The sequence below is a fragment of the Urocitellus parryii genome, chromosome X (genome assembly GCF_045843805.1).
Source record: "Urocitellus parryii isolate mUroPar1 chromosome X, mUroPar1.hap1, whole genome shotgun sequence".
NCBI lineage: Eukaryota > Metazoa > Chordata > Mammalia > Rodentia > Sciuridae > Urocitellus > Urocitellus parryii.
Window position 1 is genome coordinate 90039988 of NC_135547.1, and position 13767 is coordinate 90053754.

General features: G+C 47.2%; 1 protein-coding gene across 4 annotated transcripts; it reads left to right on the forward strand.

The window, feature by feature from the left end:
* Positions 1-448: 448 nt before the first annotated feature.
* Porcn (porcupine O-acyltransferase) lies at positions 449-13356 on the forward strand. 4 transcript variants are annotated; one of them, XM_026406700.2, is made up of 15 exons: positions 449-562; positions 1221-1393; positions 2700-2892; positions 3288-3331; positions 3700-3881; positions 3962-4092; positions 4210-4227; positions 5380-5394; positions 5493-5618; positions 5777-5877; positions 7113-7189; positions 7280-7343; positions 7447-7532; positions 8877-8987; positions 12981-13356. In XM_026406700.2, exons 2-15 carry the CDS (start codon positions 1258-1260, stop codon positions 13080-13082), a joined length of 1386 nt encoding a protein of 461 aa, XP_026262485.1. In that variant the 5' UTR covers positions 449-562; positions 1221-1257; the 3' UTR covers positions 13083-13356. The 4 variants fall into 4 exon arrangements, with proteins under 4 accessions (XP_026262485.1, XP_026262486.1, XP_026262487.2 ...); XM_026406702.2 differs by lacking the exon at positions 12981-13356 and adding an exon at positions 8538-8749 and having other exon boundaries at positions 485-562; positions 8877-8951; XM_026406701.2 differs by lacking the exons at positions 4210-4227; positions 5380-5394.
* Positions 13357-13767: the final 411 nt, after the last annotated feature.

Sequence of the window (13767 nt, forward strand, 5' to 3'; positions counted from 1 at the left end):
TTCTCAAAGGTTGGGAAAGGATAGACTTCGGCTTATTTTCGCATTTGTGAAACCGGACGCACAGGTGTGGAGAGGACATGAGTGGGCGAGCATTTGGGGGAGAAGGTGCTTGCCCTCCTCCCTCTCCCCATTTTTTCCCCATCTCAGTCCCCCAAGGATCAGAAATTTGTCCGTTCGGAAATTCAAGGGAGACCAGAAAACCTCCCGAAGCGAAATGTTCCATGGCTCGAACAGCAACAGGCCGGAAAAGTGCGCGCGCGAACATTCTGCGCGCCGACGTCCTCCAGCGCCCCGCGCCCCGCTCCCCTCTACCAAGCTGCTCCTCCTTCACTCGATCCTCTCGCTCCCTCCTCCTGATACCCGCCCCCACCCGTTCCCCGATTGGTTGATCCTGGCGGCCGGTCCGCCCCGGGATTTAAAGGGCCCGCTTCGCCGCGCCGCCCTGGGAGCCGCTGCTGGTCCTGGCCTTGCGGCCTGCGGGGAAGGCTGCCCGGAGGAGGAGGCGACGGTGGCAGCAGCGGCGCGTCCCCGGCCCCCAGGACCACGGCTTCCTTTCTGCCAGGTAGGTTGCTAGTAGTGTGCGTGTGGCTCTCCTGCTCCCATCCTGATCCGGCCTCCCCGCGAGATCTGTAGCGCATGTCCTGGGACCCCCTTCGCATCACCTTTCCGACTTCCCCTCCTGCTCTGTCCCCTGCCAAAACCTACACTTCCCTGCAGTCCTTGAATGTGGGCAAGGCTTTGTTGGTGGCCTTTTGCCGGGTGGGGGTGAGATGGGGCACGCGGAGGATACAGGACACCCCCCCATCCATACAAGGAGAGATGCACACGGCCCCAAAGTGTCACAGAATCCCCCTATCTGCCCTCCACACAGAGCGACTCTACCTTGGAAACCAAGGAGTCCCCTACCCCCCTCCCGCCCCATTTGATATATGGGCCTAGAATGCACATCATTCAGTCATCGTCTCAGACCGGACGGTTCACAGCATTCAAGACACACGGGTCCTTCAATTCACCGCAGGTCACAGCTGTGTGTGTGCATTCAGAACACTCACCCCACACACACAGTTGGTGGCTCAATCTGATGTACCTGATGTTCACATCCTCTCCCAGGCTCCCAATACCAGCTGTGGAGTCCACAGCTCCCAAAAGTGCTCAAGTCCATCCCTTGAACACGGGTGACCCCATGGACATCCTGCTCCCTCTGTGTTCCCCCTTGGCAGATTTATCCATCTGTCTTTCCATCCGTGGGGGTCTACAATGGCCACCTTCAGCCGTCAGGAATTTTTCCAGCAGCTACTGCAGGGCTGTCTCCTGCCTACAGTCCAGCAGGGCCTTGACCAAATCTGGCTGCTTCTTGCCATCTGCCTCGCCTGTCGCCTCCTTTGGAGGCTTGGTAAGTGCCTGCCACACTGTGTGCCACCACACCAGATGATATCATATCTGCCATGTTCATCCATAAGCCACACCTTACCCTGCCACATCCAGCCAGGCCAAAATAGGTCCCGACATGTCTAGCCCCATCACATTCCACCAGATCATTCCCCCTTCTACCAACCACATCCTACTCTGCCCAGCTACCCCAAGCCACATCCTATTATACCAAGCCATGCCCTTCAGTATTTCTGGATTCTATGATTCTGGAAAACTGAAGTTCTTGGTATCCTGAAATGTCTACATTTCAAGATTATAAAATTCTGGAATGCTGATGTTGTAGGGTTATGGAATCCCAAAATACCATGTTTACAGGGTGTGGAGGTTTTAACAAGTTGAAATCCTCACATTCTAGGCTTCCAAAATGTTGGCATTCTGGATTTCTATAATCGGGACCTGATGAGATTTCTGGATACTAGGATTCTGGAATGTTTCCAAAATCCTTGCAGACTTGTATCCAAATGATAAGGTTCCAAGTCCCTAGGTTCCTATAGGATGCAGAGATGTTTTTGGAAATCTGAGATTCAAGGGTCTACTCTTTCTTTTTTTGTTTTAAATGGATGTTTTAATCCCCCTAGGTTTTTTATTATTGTTAATCTTTTGTGGTGCTGGGGTTGGAACCCAGGGCCTTGCACATGCTAAATAGGCTCTCTTATCACCGAGCTACATCTCAGCCCTCCTAGGTTTATTATCTAGACATATTTCAAAGCTACTGAAAAGTTGGAATAATACAATGAACTACTCATCTATCATCAGATTCTCCAACTGTTAACCTTTTGCCACATTAGCTCCCTCAACCTATCTTTATCTCTCTTCTGTCCATCCATTCATCTATCATCTTCCTGCATCATTTGGATAACTTGCTGATATCATGACACTTCACCCCCAAATCCTTCATTGTATAGCCTCCAAGAACAAGAATATCCTCTCCCAAACCATAGCCTCAACCATTGCCCCCCGACAATAATATTACCCAATATAAATTGATATTTGAATTTCTTCTGGGTCCCCAAAATGTCCTTTATAGATTTCTTTTCCTTAAACCCAGGCCTTGCCACCTTCTTCAGCTCCTCAATATCAGCCTCGGGTCTTCTCCAATTCCACCACATTCCAACCTCCAGGCCTTCACCCAAGCTTTGCCCTCTGCCCAGGTCCTTCTCCCCTCCCTACCAATCCACCAACCTTCCCTTTCTTGTTCTTTCTTTCCCTCCCTCTTTCTCTCCCTCTTTCTCCCTTTTTCTCTTGTTCTCTCTCCCTCTCCCCTGAAGGGTTGCCATCCTACCTGAAGCATGCAAGCACCGTGGCAGGCGGGTTCTTCAGCCTCTACCACTTCTTCCAGCTGCACATGGTTTGGGTCGTGCTGCTCAGCCTCCTGTGCTACCTCGTGTTGTTCCTCTGCCGACACTCTTCCCATCGCGGCGTCTTCCTCTCCGTCACCATCCTCATCTACCTACTCATGGGGTATGGGTGTGCATTCTCATCCTCGCCCTGTTGGCAGGAGGGCAGGAGGGTACCTAGGCATCCGATGAAGTTGTCCAAGATAGGGAGGGCACGGAATTTTGAGTAGAAAGAAAAGGGTCTGGGATAATTATTGAGGAGGCACCAAACAGGGAGGATGTGGAGTATTCCTGGAGAAACATGCCTAAGAGATGTGTCTTTTCATGAGGTGGTACAGGCCCAATTGGGTGTGGGTTTCCCCTGGAGGAGGGAGCCTAGGGGAATTTTTCCCCCAGGAAGTTGTACAGAACAGGGGAAAGGGGAAGACAGAACCCTCTCAGCAACTTGGTCCCCCCCACCCCGTGGTATCAGAGACCATGGGGGTTGTGGGGCCAAGACAAGCACCTTTTTTTCTTCAGTGAGATGCACATGGTGGACACCGTGACATGGCACAAGATGCGAGGTAGGTAGCCCTGCCCCAGCCTTCCTGTCCTCTCCATGACTCCTAACTGCCCCCCACCCCGGGTCTCTTCTCCACTTTTCTCCCTTGTCTGCTGCCCCATCATGTAGACCTCAGATTCCCTTTGTGTCTATGTCTCTTTCTACCGTGTTTTCCTGGAGTATCTGCTGGGTCATCTCATGTATGTGTCTGATGCTTTTGAGTAAGGGTGTCTGCCTGTCTTGGGCCCATTTACCCAGCAGTCTGCCTGTTTGGCCCTATGCCCACCTACCCATCCTTGTACCCGCCTTCTCCTCTCACCGGGTGTGCCCTGTCCCTCCATGCTGACCTGCTCTCTTGCCCATCCACTTGACCATGGGCCCCACACATAGGGGCCCAGATGATTGTGGCTATGAAGGCAGTGTCTCTGGGCTTCGATCTGGACCGGGGCGAGGTGGGTGCAGTGCCCTCACCTGTGGAGTTCATGGGCTACCTCTACTTCGTGGGCACCATCGTCTTTGGGCCCTGGATATCCTTCCACAGCTACCTACAGGCTGTCCAAGGCCGCCCACTGGTGAGGTCCTGGGAGGATGGGTGGGCAGGGACTGTGGGGGCCATCACTGGACAGTGCTCACTGAGCCTTAATCCCCACAGAGCCGCCGATGGCTGCAGAAGGTGGCCCGGAGCCTGGCGCTGGCCCTGCTGTGCCTTGTACTTTCCACTTGTGTGGGCCCCTACCTCTTTCCCTACTTCATCCCCCTTGATGGTGACCGCCTCCTTCGAAAGTGAGCATGATCTTTGAGGCTCCTGCCCAGCAGTGAAGGGGTTGGGTAGGGGCCTGGGGTCTCCCCACCTCTGATCCTATCTCTTAATGCTTCTCTGTCTGTCTTCTGTTACTACAGCAAGAAACGCAAAGCCAGGTAAATAAGGGCAGGTGCTGAGGGTGGCGGGGGGCTGACTAGGGATGGGGGCAGAATCTAGGACCAATTGGTTCCAGAAATTGGAATGTATCTGACTATATACCCCATGACTAGACAGAGATCGGATATCCATCTCTAACTGTCTATTTGACCAAGATTGACTCTGTGACTCAGTGTATGACTGACACTCTGACACATTACTGTGTCTGGCTGTCCATGTGTTCGGTTCTTTCTCCATTCAAAGGAAGTTACATGACAAGTTTGTGTTCATGGTGACTAACCTGTCTGTAACTCCAGGTAGAGGGATGCATAGTTTGTTTGCCTATGGCCACTGATCCCCTGAATATGGAACTCAGAGTTTTGACTGTGCCATTGTCGATGACAGAGTGTGTAGCTGTCATTGGACAGGGTTAATCTAAGTTCATGACTCCTGCTGGCCTATGACTCTGGTATGTGCCTCTCTGTGATTGATCCTGCCTGTGTGTCTGCCTTCTCTGACTGCCTGATATTGTCTAACTGAGAGGTCATGACCAATCATGAGCCTGCACCTGCACATAGGACACACTGTCTGCCTCTGGTTTGTCCAGGACTGGATCTACTCTCTGATTATATGCCTCCCTCCCCCATTCACTGGCTGCTAATTATGTCTGATGCTGATGAATCTCCAAAAAGTCACTTGACCAGTGTCATCCAGCTGAGCAGCCAAGCATTAATCCCAGGACTTATTTCAGAGCCTATGCTTTTTCCAGTGCAGGATGCTGCCTGTTTTTGACCATCTGATCGTAAAACTGCCAGCGTGTATATGTGTGTGTGTACATTGAACAGTTGACCGTCTCTAAGACTAAGGGGTGGTTTTTCTCGTTGTTTGTTTGTTTTGACTGTCTTATGGTCACTGCAAAGCTGGAAGTCTGATAACGTTTGTGTCTGATGTTATGACTGTTTTAGGATACAGGGCCATGCCATATCATAGGTCATGTCATGCATCCGTTTAAGTTGCATGAAAACAGCCACCTGTCAGTATTTGTCTGTGTGTCTGCCTCTTTTGCCACTACATTTCTGTTTTGTCTGTGAACATCTCAGGCCAACTTCCGGGGTCTCTCTGACTCTCTTTTCTTTCTTCTCTGCTCCCTTCCTGACCCCTGGGGGCCTTAGGGGCACCATGGTAAGGTGAGTCCACAGAGCAGGGGAGGGGATGCTGACAGATGGTGGGGTATCCTGGCAGGGCCTGGGCATGATGCCTCTCTCCCCTGCCCCTTTCTTTCCAGGTGGCTGCGAGCCTATGAGAGTGCTGTCTCCTTCCACTTCAGCAACTATTTTGTGGGCTTTCTATCCGAGGCCACAGCCACGTTGGCAGGGGCTGGCTTCACGGAGGAAAAGGATCACCTTGAATGGTGGGGAGGGCATGGGGGCCCCTTCTCCTACAGGGTGCTGCCTAGAGGAACTGCAGGGAGGAGGGAGGGAACTCCCAGGGGAGGGAAGAACCAAGACAAATGTGTGGTATCCAGATGGACTGAGATCCCAACTGGATCTTCATGTCTCTTGTCTACAGGGACCTAACAGTGTCTAAGCCACTGAACGTGGAATTGCCCCGGTCAATGGTGGAAGTTGTCACAAGCTGGAACCTGCCCATGTCTTACTGGCTAAATAATTGTGAGTCATCAAGTCACCACTCCAGGGGAGTTGGTAACCCCAGCCCTTTCACACATTTATGTAACAAATATTTACTGAGCAATTACTGTGAGTGGGCACTGAAGATACAGCAGAGACAAAAAATTCACAAGGGACTGGGGTGTAGCTCATTGGTAGAGCACTTGCCTAGCATGCCCAGGCCCTGAGTTCAATCCCCAGCACCACAAAAAAAAAAAAAAAAAAAAAAAAAGTCACAAAAATCCTTGCCCTGGTAGAACTGGCATTTAAGAGGGAAGCAGATAATAAAGAAGAGAAAAAAATAACACAAATATGGTTTAGTTGGTGATAAGTGCTCTGGTAAAAATTCACAATAATAATGCAGGTAAAGGTAATCCAGGTGATAAGAGTAGGGGGCCGTGCTGCAATTTAAAATAAATTAGCCAGGGCAAGTCTGAATGAGGACAGGACATTAGGACATTTGAACAAAGACCTGAGGAAGGTAATAGAGCAAGGAATGTGGATATATGGGAGAAGTGTGACAGATGGAGGAAACAGCAAGTGCAAAGGCCCTGAGGCAGTTTGTTTGGTGTGTGGGGAATAGCAAGGTCACTGCAGTGGAGTGTTAGGAATGTGGTTCAGTGTTAAAGCTTCTGCTTAGCCTGTGTGAGGCCCTGGGTTTGATCCCTAGCACTGAAAAGAAATAAAAATAGGTTATTGGGGTAGGCACAGTGAATGAGGAGGCCAGTGATAGGACATGAAGTCAGAGAGGTCCTGTAGGACTTTGTGAACCACAGAGAGGACTTTGGCTTTTTGAGGCACTCAATGACAGGACTCTTCATAGAGGAGGGCCATGGGCAATGTGTTAGGTTCCTGCCACTGTTAGCAACCCAGGCTAACAATGGTGGTGGGCAATAGCACAGAGCACATGGAGAGGAGAAATCAGATTCTGGATATATTCTGAAGAAGGAACTGACAGAATTTGCTAAATCTCTAGAATGTGGGAGTGGGGAAAGGCAGATGGAAGGTGATTTTACCCTGAGGACCTGGAAGGGTGGACTTGGCATTGACTGACCTTGGGAAGACCATGGGATAAGTATGTTGGAAGGGAAGATCAGGAGCTAGATTTTAGATATGTGGAGGTGGAGGCCATCTTAAGGACTTTATCCTGGGGTACCAATAGATTATGGGTATCAGGGCTTTCTAGGAAGGGCAGGGGGACTCTCCAAAGAACCTTAATCTACATCTCTCCCTGCCAGATGTTTTCAAGAATGCCCTCCGACTGGGGACCTTCTCAGCTGTGCTGGTCACCTATGCAGCCAGCGCCCTCCTGCACGTGAGCAGGGCAGAACAGGATGGTGGGGGGATGCATCGCGGGGGTAGTAGAGCCTCCTCCTCACTTACCTCATTGCCCTTGGGTCCCCAGGGCTTCAGCTTCCACCTGGCTGCAGTACTCCTGTCTCTGGCATTTATCACTTATGTGGAGCATGGTGAGTACAGAGCCTAGTTAGCAGACAGATGGAATGTTGGTAGGAAGCTGGAGCCACTGTCCCCTGAGGCTAAACTTACCCCTTATCTTCTGCACTGTCCCAGTCCTCCGGAAGCGCCTGGCTCGGATCCTCAGTGCCTGCGTCCTGTCCAAGCGGTGTTTGCCAGACTGTTCACACCGGCATCGCTTGGTGAGGGTTCAGCCTGGGCAACCTTGTGCCCAACGCTCCCCCTCAAAAATGTCACTTATGTCTCCATCTTGTACCTGTCTCAGAGTGTCCAGCCTACTGTTCTGGTCCCGGAGCCATCCCCATAACTTCACATCTATTCACTGGCATCTGTTTCTCTAACAGGCATTTATTGAATACCTGCTGTATACGCACCTGCCATTCATTCCTCCAAGGAACATTTATTAAGCACATGCTAGTTCTAGATGCTGGAGACACAGCAGTGAACAAAGCAGGCCAAAGTCCTGGCCCTTTGGGACAAACATGTTAATAGGGGAGACAGTAAAATAAAAATTAGTGAAGTCTAATAGTTTGTCAGGGGCCACGTGTGGTGGGTCATGCCTATAATCCCAGCAATTTGGGAGGCTGAGGCAGAAGGATTACAAGTTTGAAGATGGCCTCAGCAATTTAGCGAGGCCCTAAGAAACTCAGTGAGACCCTGTCTCTAAATAAAATACGAAATAGGGCTGGGGATGTGGCTCAGTGGTGGAGTGCCCCTGAGTTTAATCCCCGGTACCCCAAAATCAATCAATCAATCAATTAATTAATTAAAGGATGGGGGGTGTGGCTTAGTGGGAAAGTGCCCCTGGGTTCAATCTCTAGTGCCAAAAAAAGAAAAAAATAGTTTGTCAGGGTATGAGTAGTGCTAAATGTAAGGGAAAAGGGATGGGAAGTATTTGGGGTGTGATTTCCATTTTAAATAGGGAAGTCAGGGTAGGAGAGGTCCTCCTGGGTGTGGTGACTTTTGAGTTTTAAGTGAAGGAGGAGAGGGAGGGAAGCATCCGGGTAATGGGAACACCCCGCGTAAAAGGCTCCAACACAGGTGCAGGCCTGGAATCCTTGACAAACACTGAGAAGGTCAGGGTGTCTTGAGCAGAGTAAGGAGGATTTGGGTGGGAAAAATATGGGCTCTCTAGGTTATGGTGGTATTTGTTTTTGTTTTGTTGTTGTTTTCATTCTGTTTGCCAGAAGAAATACAGACAACTCCCATTCGTCTCCTACCTGGTACCAATGTTCATCACCATAAGCCCCCAGTTCAAAGTCCCACCATTTTTGCTCCTCTGCCTAAAGGCTCGCATCTCCCCCAACCTGGATGCTCTCATGGTTAACAGCACCCTTGTCCTTGGATACTTCTGAGCTCCCATAAGAGGCCCCCTGAACCATCTCTTTCCTATCTCGGGGTACATGGACATCTTCCTTCCTGGGACTCACAGTGCCTTGTGTGTCCCCCGGGGCTTTCCTGCACAGGTGGAGGTGGGGGACAGTGAACAGGTCCAGCTGCCAAGTGTATCCATTTGTCCCCCACAGGGCCTGGGGGTGCGAGCCTTAAACTTGCTCTTTGGGGCCCTGGCCATCTTCCACCTGGCCTACCTGGGTTCCTTGTTTGATGTTGATGTGGACGACACCACAGAGGAGCAGGTGAGGTGGGGGCCCTTGTTGGGGGGTGTGAATCAGGGATGGGATTTCCTGTTCGTGGACAGAGCAGGGAAGCAGGCATGAGCTCTGCAGGTCATGCTTCTTAGCTTCTGCAACAAGTGCAACTTGTTCCACCTTTCCTTTTGTCCCACAGATTGAGTCACACTGTCGGCTCTTTTCTTTGAGTTAAGGGTGCAAAATCTGTTTACTTATTTTCCTTATAAAATTCATTTTAGGGCTGGGGTTGTGGCTCAGTGGTAGAGCACTTGCCTAGCATACATGAGGCCCTGGGTTTGATTCTCAGCACCACACACAAATAAATAAAATAAAGGTCCATTGACAACTAAGAAAATGTTAAAAGGAAAAAAAATTAAAAATAAAATTCATTTTGTAGAGAAGTGTAAAATCCAGGTTTCACTTTTTTTTTGTTTTTGTTTTTCTTGTGTTTTCATTTTGTGGTAATGGGGTATGAACCCAGGGATGCTCTACCACTAAGCTACATCTCCAGTCCTTTTTACTTTATATTTTGAGACACTGTTTCACTAAGTTGCTGAGGATGTCCTCAAACTTGTGATCCTCCTGCCTCAGCCTCCTGGGTTGCTGGGATTATAGACAAGTACCATTATGCCAGGATTATTTAACTTTTTAAAAGATTTTTTAGTTATACATGGACACAATATTTTTTAATACCTTTATTTCTTTTTCTTAATTTTTTGTTAGTTGTAGATGAATACAATATTATTTATTTTTATGTGGTGCTGAGGATCGAACCCAATGCTTCACACATGCTAGGCAAGCACTCTACCACTGAGCTACAGCCCCAGTCCCAATACCTTTATTTCTTTTTGTTTTTAATACTTTTATTTCACTTATTTATTTTTATGTGGTGCTGAGGATCGAACCCAGGGTCTCACACGTGTGAGGTGAGCACTCTACCATTAAGCCACTACTCCAACCCCCCTTTATTTCTTTATGTGTGATGCTGAGGATTGAACCCAGTGCCTCATACATGCAAGGCAAGCGCTGTAATGCTGAGCCACAACCCCAGCCCCAATATCTTTATTTTGTTTATTTATTTTTATGTGGTGCTGAGGTTAGAACCCAGTGCCTCACATGTGTGAGGTAAGTGCTCTGTTACTGAGCCACAACCCCAGCCAGCCCCTCATTTAACTTTTTTCAGGATGAGCATGCAAACTCCAAATTCTGTTCCTTAAAAATTTTGTTTGCTGGGCATAGTGGTATGAACCTGTAGTGCCAGCTACTGGAGAGGCTCACTTGATCCCAGGAATTTAGAGGCTAAATTGGGCAACATAGTGAAACACTGTCTCAAAAAAGTTACATTAAAATGTTTATACTATTTTAGTTAATGTTGAGTGCAAATTCAAGATATTACTCTTTTCAAAATTGAGAACAAGGGCTTGGATTGTGGCTCAGCGGTAGCTGGCCTAGCACCTGTGAGGCCCTGGGTTCAATCCTAAGCACTACATAAAATAAATAAATAAAATAAAGATATTGTGTCCAACTACAATTAAAACATAAATATTCTTTTAAAAACTAAGAAAAAATTTTAAAACAGTGTTTATTCAAATGACTCTTGCAGAATCCAGATTTTGGTTCTTATTTAAATTTTTAACAAAATAAAACTTCATTTTTTCCTCATTAAAACAATTTTTAATTTTTATTCAGGTTGAGTGTGCAAAGTCTTGGTTTGGCTTCCTTTTTATTTTTATTTATTTATTTTGGGGGGTACCAGGGATTGATCTCAGGGGCATTTAACCATTAAGCCACACCCCCAGCCCTATTTTATATTTTTTATTTGGTGACAGGGTCTCACTGAGTTGTTTAGCGCCTCACTTTATAGTGAGGCTGGCTTTGAATTCTCAGTCCTCCTGCCTCAGCCTTCCGAGCCCCTGGGATTACAGGTGTGCACCATCACACCTGGCTTATTTTTTAAATAACTTTTTCGTTTTATTTTTATTTCAATATTTTAGGGCTGTGAAGCAGGAGTATTGCAAGTTCGAGAGCAGTTTCAGAAAATTAGCAAGGCCCTAAGCAATTTAGTGAAATCCTGTCTCAAAATTTTGAAAAAAGTCTGGAATGTAGCTCAGTGGTAAAGTGCCCCTGGGTTCAAACCCCAGAACCACCCCTACCAAAAAAAAAAAAAAAAAAAAAAACCTCAATATTTTATTTTAGAGCTAGATGTATATCTCAGTAGTAGAATGATTGCTTTCTCCAGGTAAGGCCCTGGGTTTTATCTTCAGCATTGGAAAAAATAAAAGCAGTATGCAATATATTTACAGGGAAAAGTCTTTCTCCCATGCTCAATCACTTGCCCTCTTACAAGTAATTACTTTTATTTTTATAAAAATATCCTTCCAGGGGCTGGGGATTTGGCTCAGTTGGTAGAGTGCTTGCTTGGCATGCACAAGGCCTTGGGTTCAATCCCCAGTACCCCCCCACACACACACATCCTTCCAAAATTCAAGCATATCAAGCAAATATAGAAATATATGTTAATTATCCCCCTCCCATTTTTACCCTATACATAACACATGAATCACACTATTCTGCAATTTTTAAAAATCCTCCACATCAGTACGTAGTGTCCTCATCCATTTTTTTCCATTGTGGTGATGCAACAAACTTTAACATGACCCTAATTGATGGACACTTGGTTATTTGCAGTCCTTTCCTATTGTAAATGACACTGAATCAAGTTGTACCCATTTGGAATCATACAAATGTAGACAGATCTGTTTAGGATATATTCCAGAGAGTGTCAATGGAGAAGTTATCTTTTTGTGTTCCCACCAGCAATGTGTGAGTGCACCCCACCAGCAGACTGCCTCTCAGACATTTTGGATATGTTTGCCAGTTAGGAGTAAGAAATATTATGAAGGGCTGGGGCTTTAGCTCAGTGGCAAAGCGCTTGCCTAGCATGGGTGAGGCACTGAGTTCGATCCTCAGCACCACATAAAAATTAACAAATGAAATAAAGGCATTCTGTCCATCTACAACTACAAAAAAAAAAAATAGAGAAAAAGAAGAAAGATTATGAGCGCAGTGGAGCACACCTGTAATCCCAGTAGCTCGGGAGGCTGAGGCAGGAAGATTGTGAGTTCAAAGCCAGCCTCAGCAACAGTGAGGAACTAAGCAACTCAGTGAGACCCTGTCTCTAAATAAAATACAAAGAAGGGCTGAGGATGTGAGTCAGTGTTTGAGTGCCCCTAATACCCCTGGTACCCCACCCCAAAAAAAGGAGTAAGATTATGAAGGAAGCTGAGCATTTTTTCATATCCTTAAGTCATTTTATTTTCCCTTATGAGAATGGCCTTCACACCTCCTTTGGTAATTTTTGTCTTTAAAAAAATTATTTTGGGGGGCCTGGGATTGTGGCTCAGTGGTAAGCACTCGCCTAGCATGTGTGAGGCCCTGGGTTCGATCCTCAGCACCACATAAAAATAAGATAAAGAGGGCTGGGGTTGTGGCTCAGTGGTAGTGTGCTCACCTAGCATGTATGAGGCACTGGGTTCGATTCTCAGCACCACATAAAAATAAAGACAATAAAGTCCATCAACAACTAAAAAAAATTTTTAAAAAATAAGATAAAGATATCGTGTTCAACTACAACTAAAAAATAAATATTTAAAAAATATTTCTAGCAACTTTTTATATTTAGGTAGAATACAGGTCAGAGAGTAGAATTACATTGTCTCATTTTGAAAATATTTTTGGGGTGCTTCTACAGACCAAACCCAGGGCCTTATCATGCTAAACATACAGTCTACTACTGAGCTACACCCTCAGACTCTTAAAATGATTTTAAAGTAAGAAAATAAAAACTATATCTGGTCACCTTTCATGTGTATGTACTCAGGTACTTCTATCACTTGGGGATACTATGGAGTCACAGAACATCCTTGGGTAAAGGATGGGTTTTCCTGAGACCCTTTTTGTCCTTGTTGAATAGAACCATCACCTATTTCTCTCCCACAGGGCTACGGCATGGCATACACTGTCCACAAGTGGTCAGAACTCAGCTGGGCCAGTCACTGGGTCACTTTTGGATGCTGGATCTTCTACCGTCTCATAGGCTGAGGCATATGACCCTTATAGACCCTCAAGACTCCTCCTCAGAGTGCCAGCTCTGATGGGGGGGGGGGTGAGAGAAGGCCCTACTCCTGGACCCGTCTCCATTCATGACACTACCCACACACCCCTACACACACGCACACACACACATTTCCATGCCTGTCAATCCCCACCCCACCACAAGGCGGGAAAGGGGTGGTCCCTGTTAAGGCCTAGGGGTGGGGGATACATGGGGAAGCAGAGAGGGGGAGATGCAGGGCTTCCCTGCCTGCCTTCTCCCTTTTTATATACAGTTTGTTATTGTCAAATAAAAGTAGAAATACACAATAGGCTCTTTCTTCACTGGTCAGATGCGAATAGGAGTGTGAGGAAGGGGGGTACAGCACAGATAAAGGTTTAGAAACTGAAAACCATGTAGAGGGAACAGTTCATAGTTAATTTATGATTGTTGGTGATGGGTCCAAGGATGGCAGTGTCCTGGTCCTGCTTGACTTGAGTGGAGTGGGTACAGATTTTATAGCAGAACGTAGGGGAAGTCTGATACTAATTGGCCAGAAAACAGGGATCCCTGTTCTGATTGGTTGTTCTGGGACAGACGGGAAGGAACTCATGACAGATGAAGGGTTGACGCTTATTGGTCCCTAGATCTGAAGGTTGGGGGTTCTAATTGGGTGAGTCTGAATTGTGACTG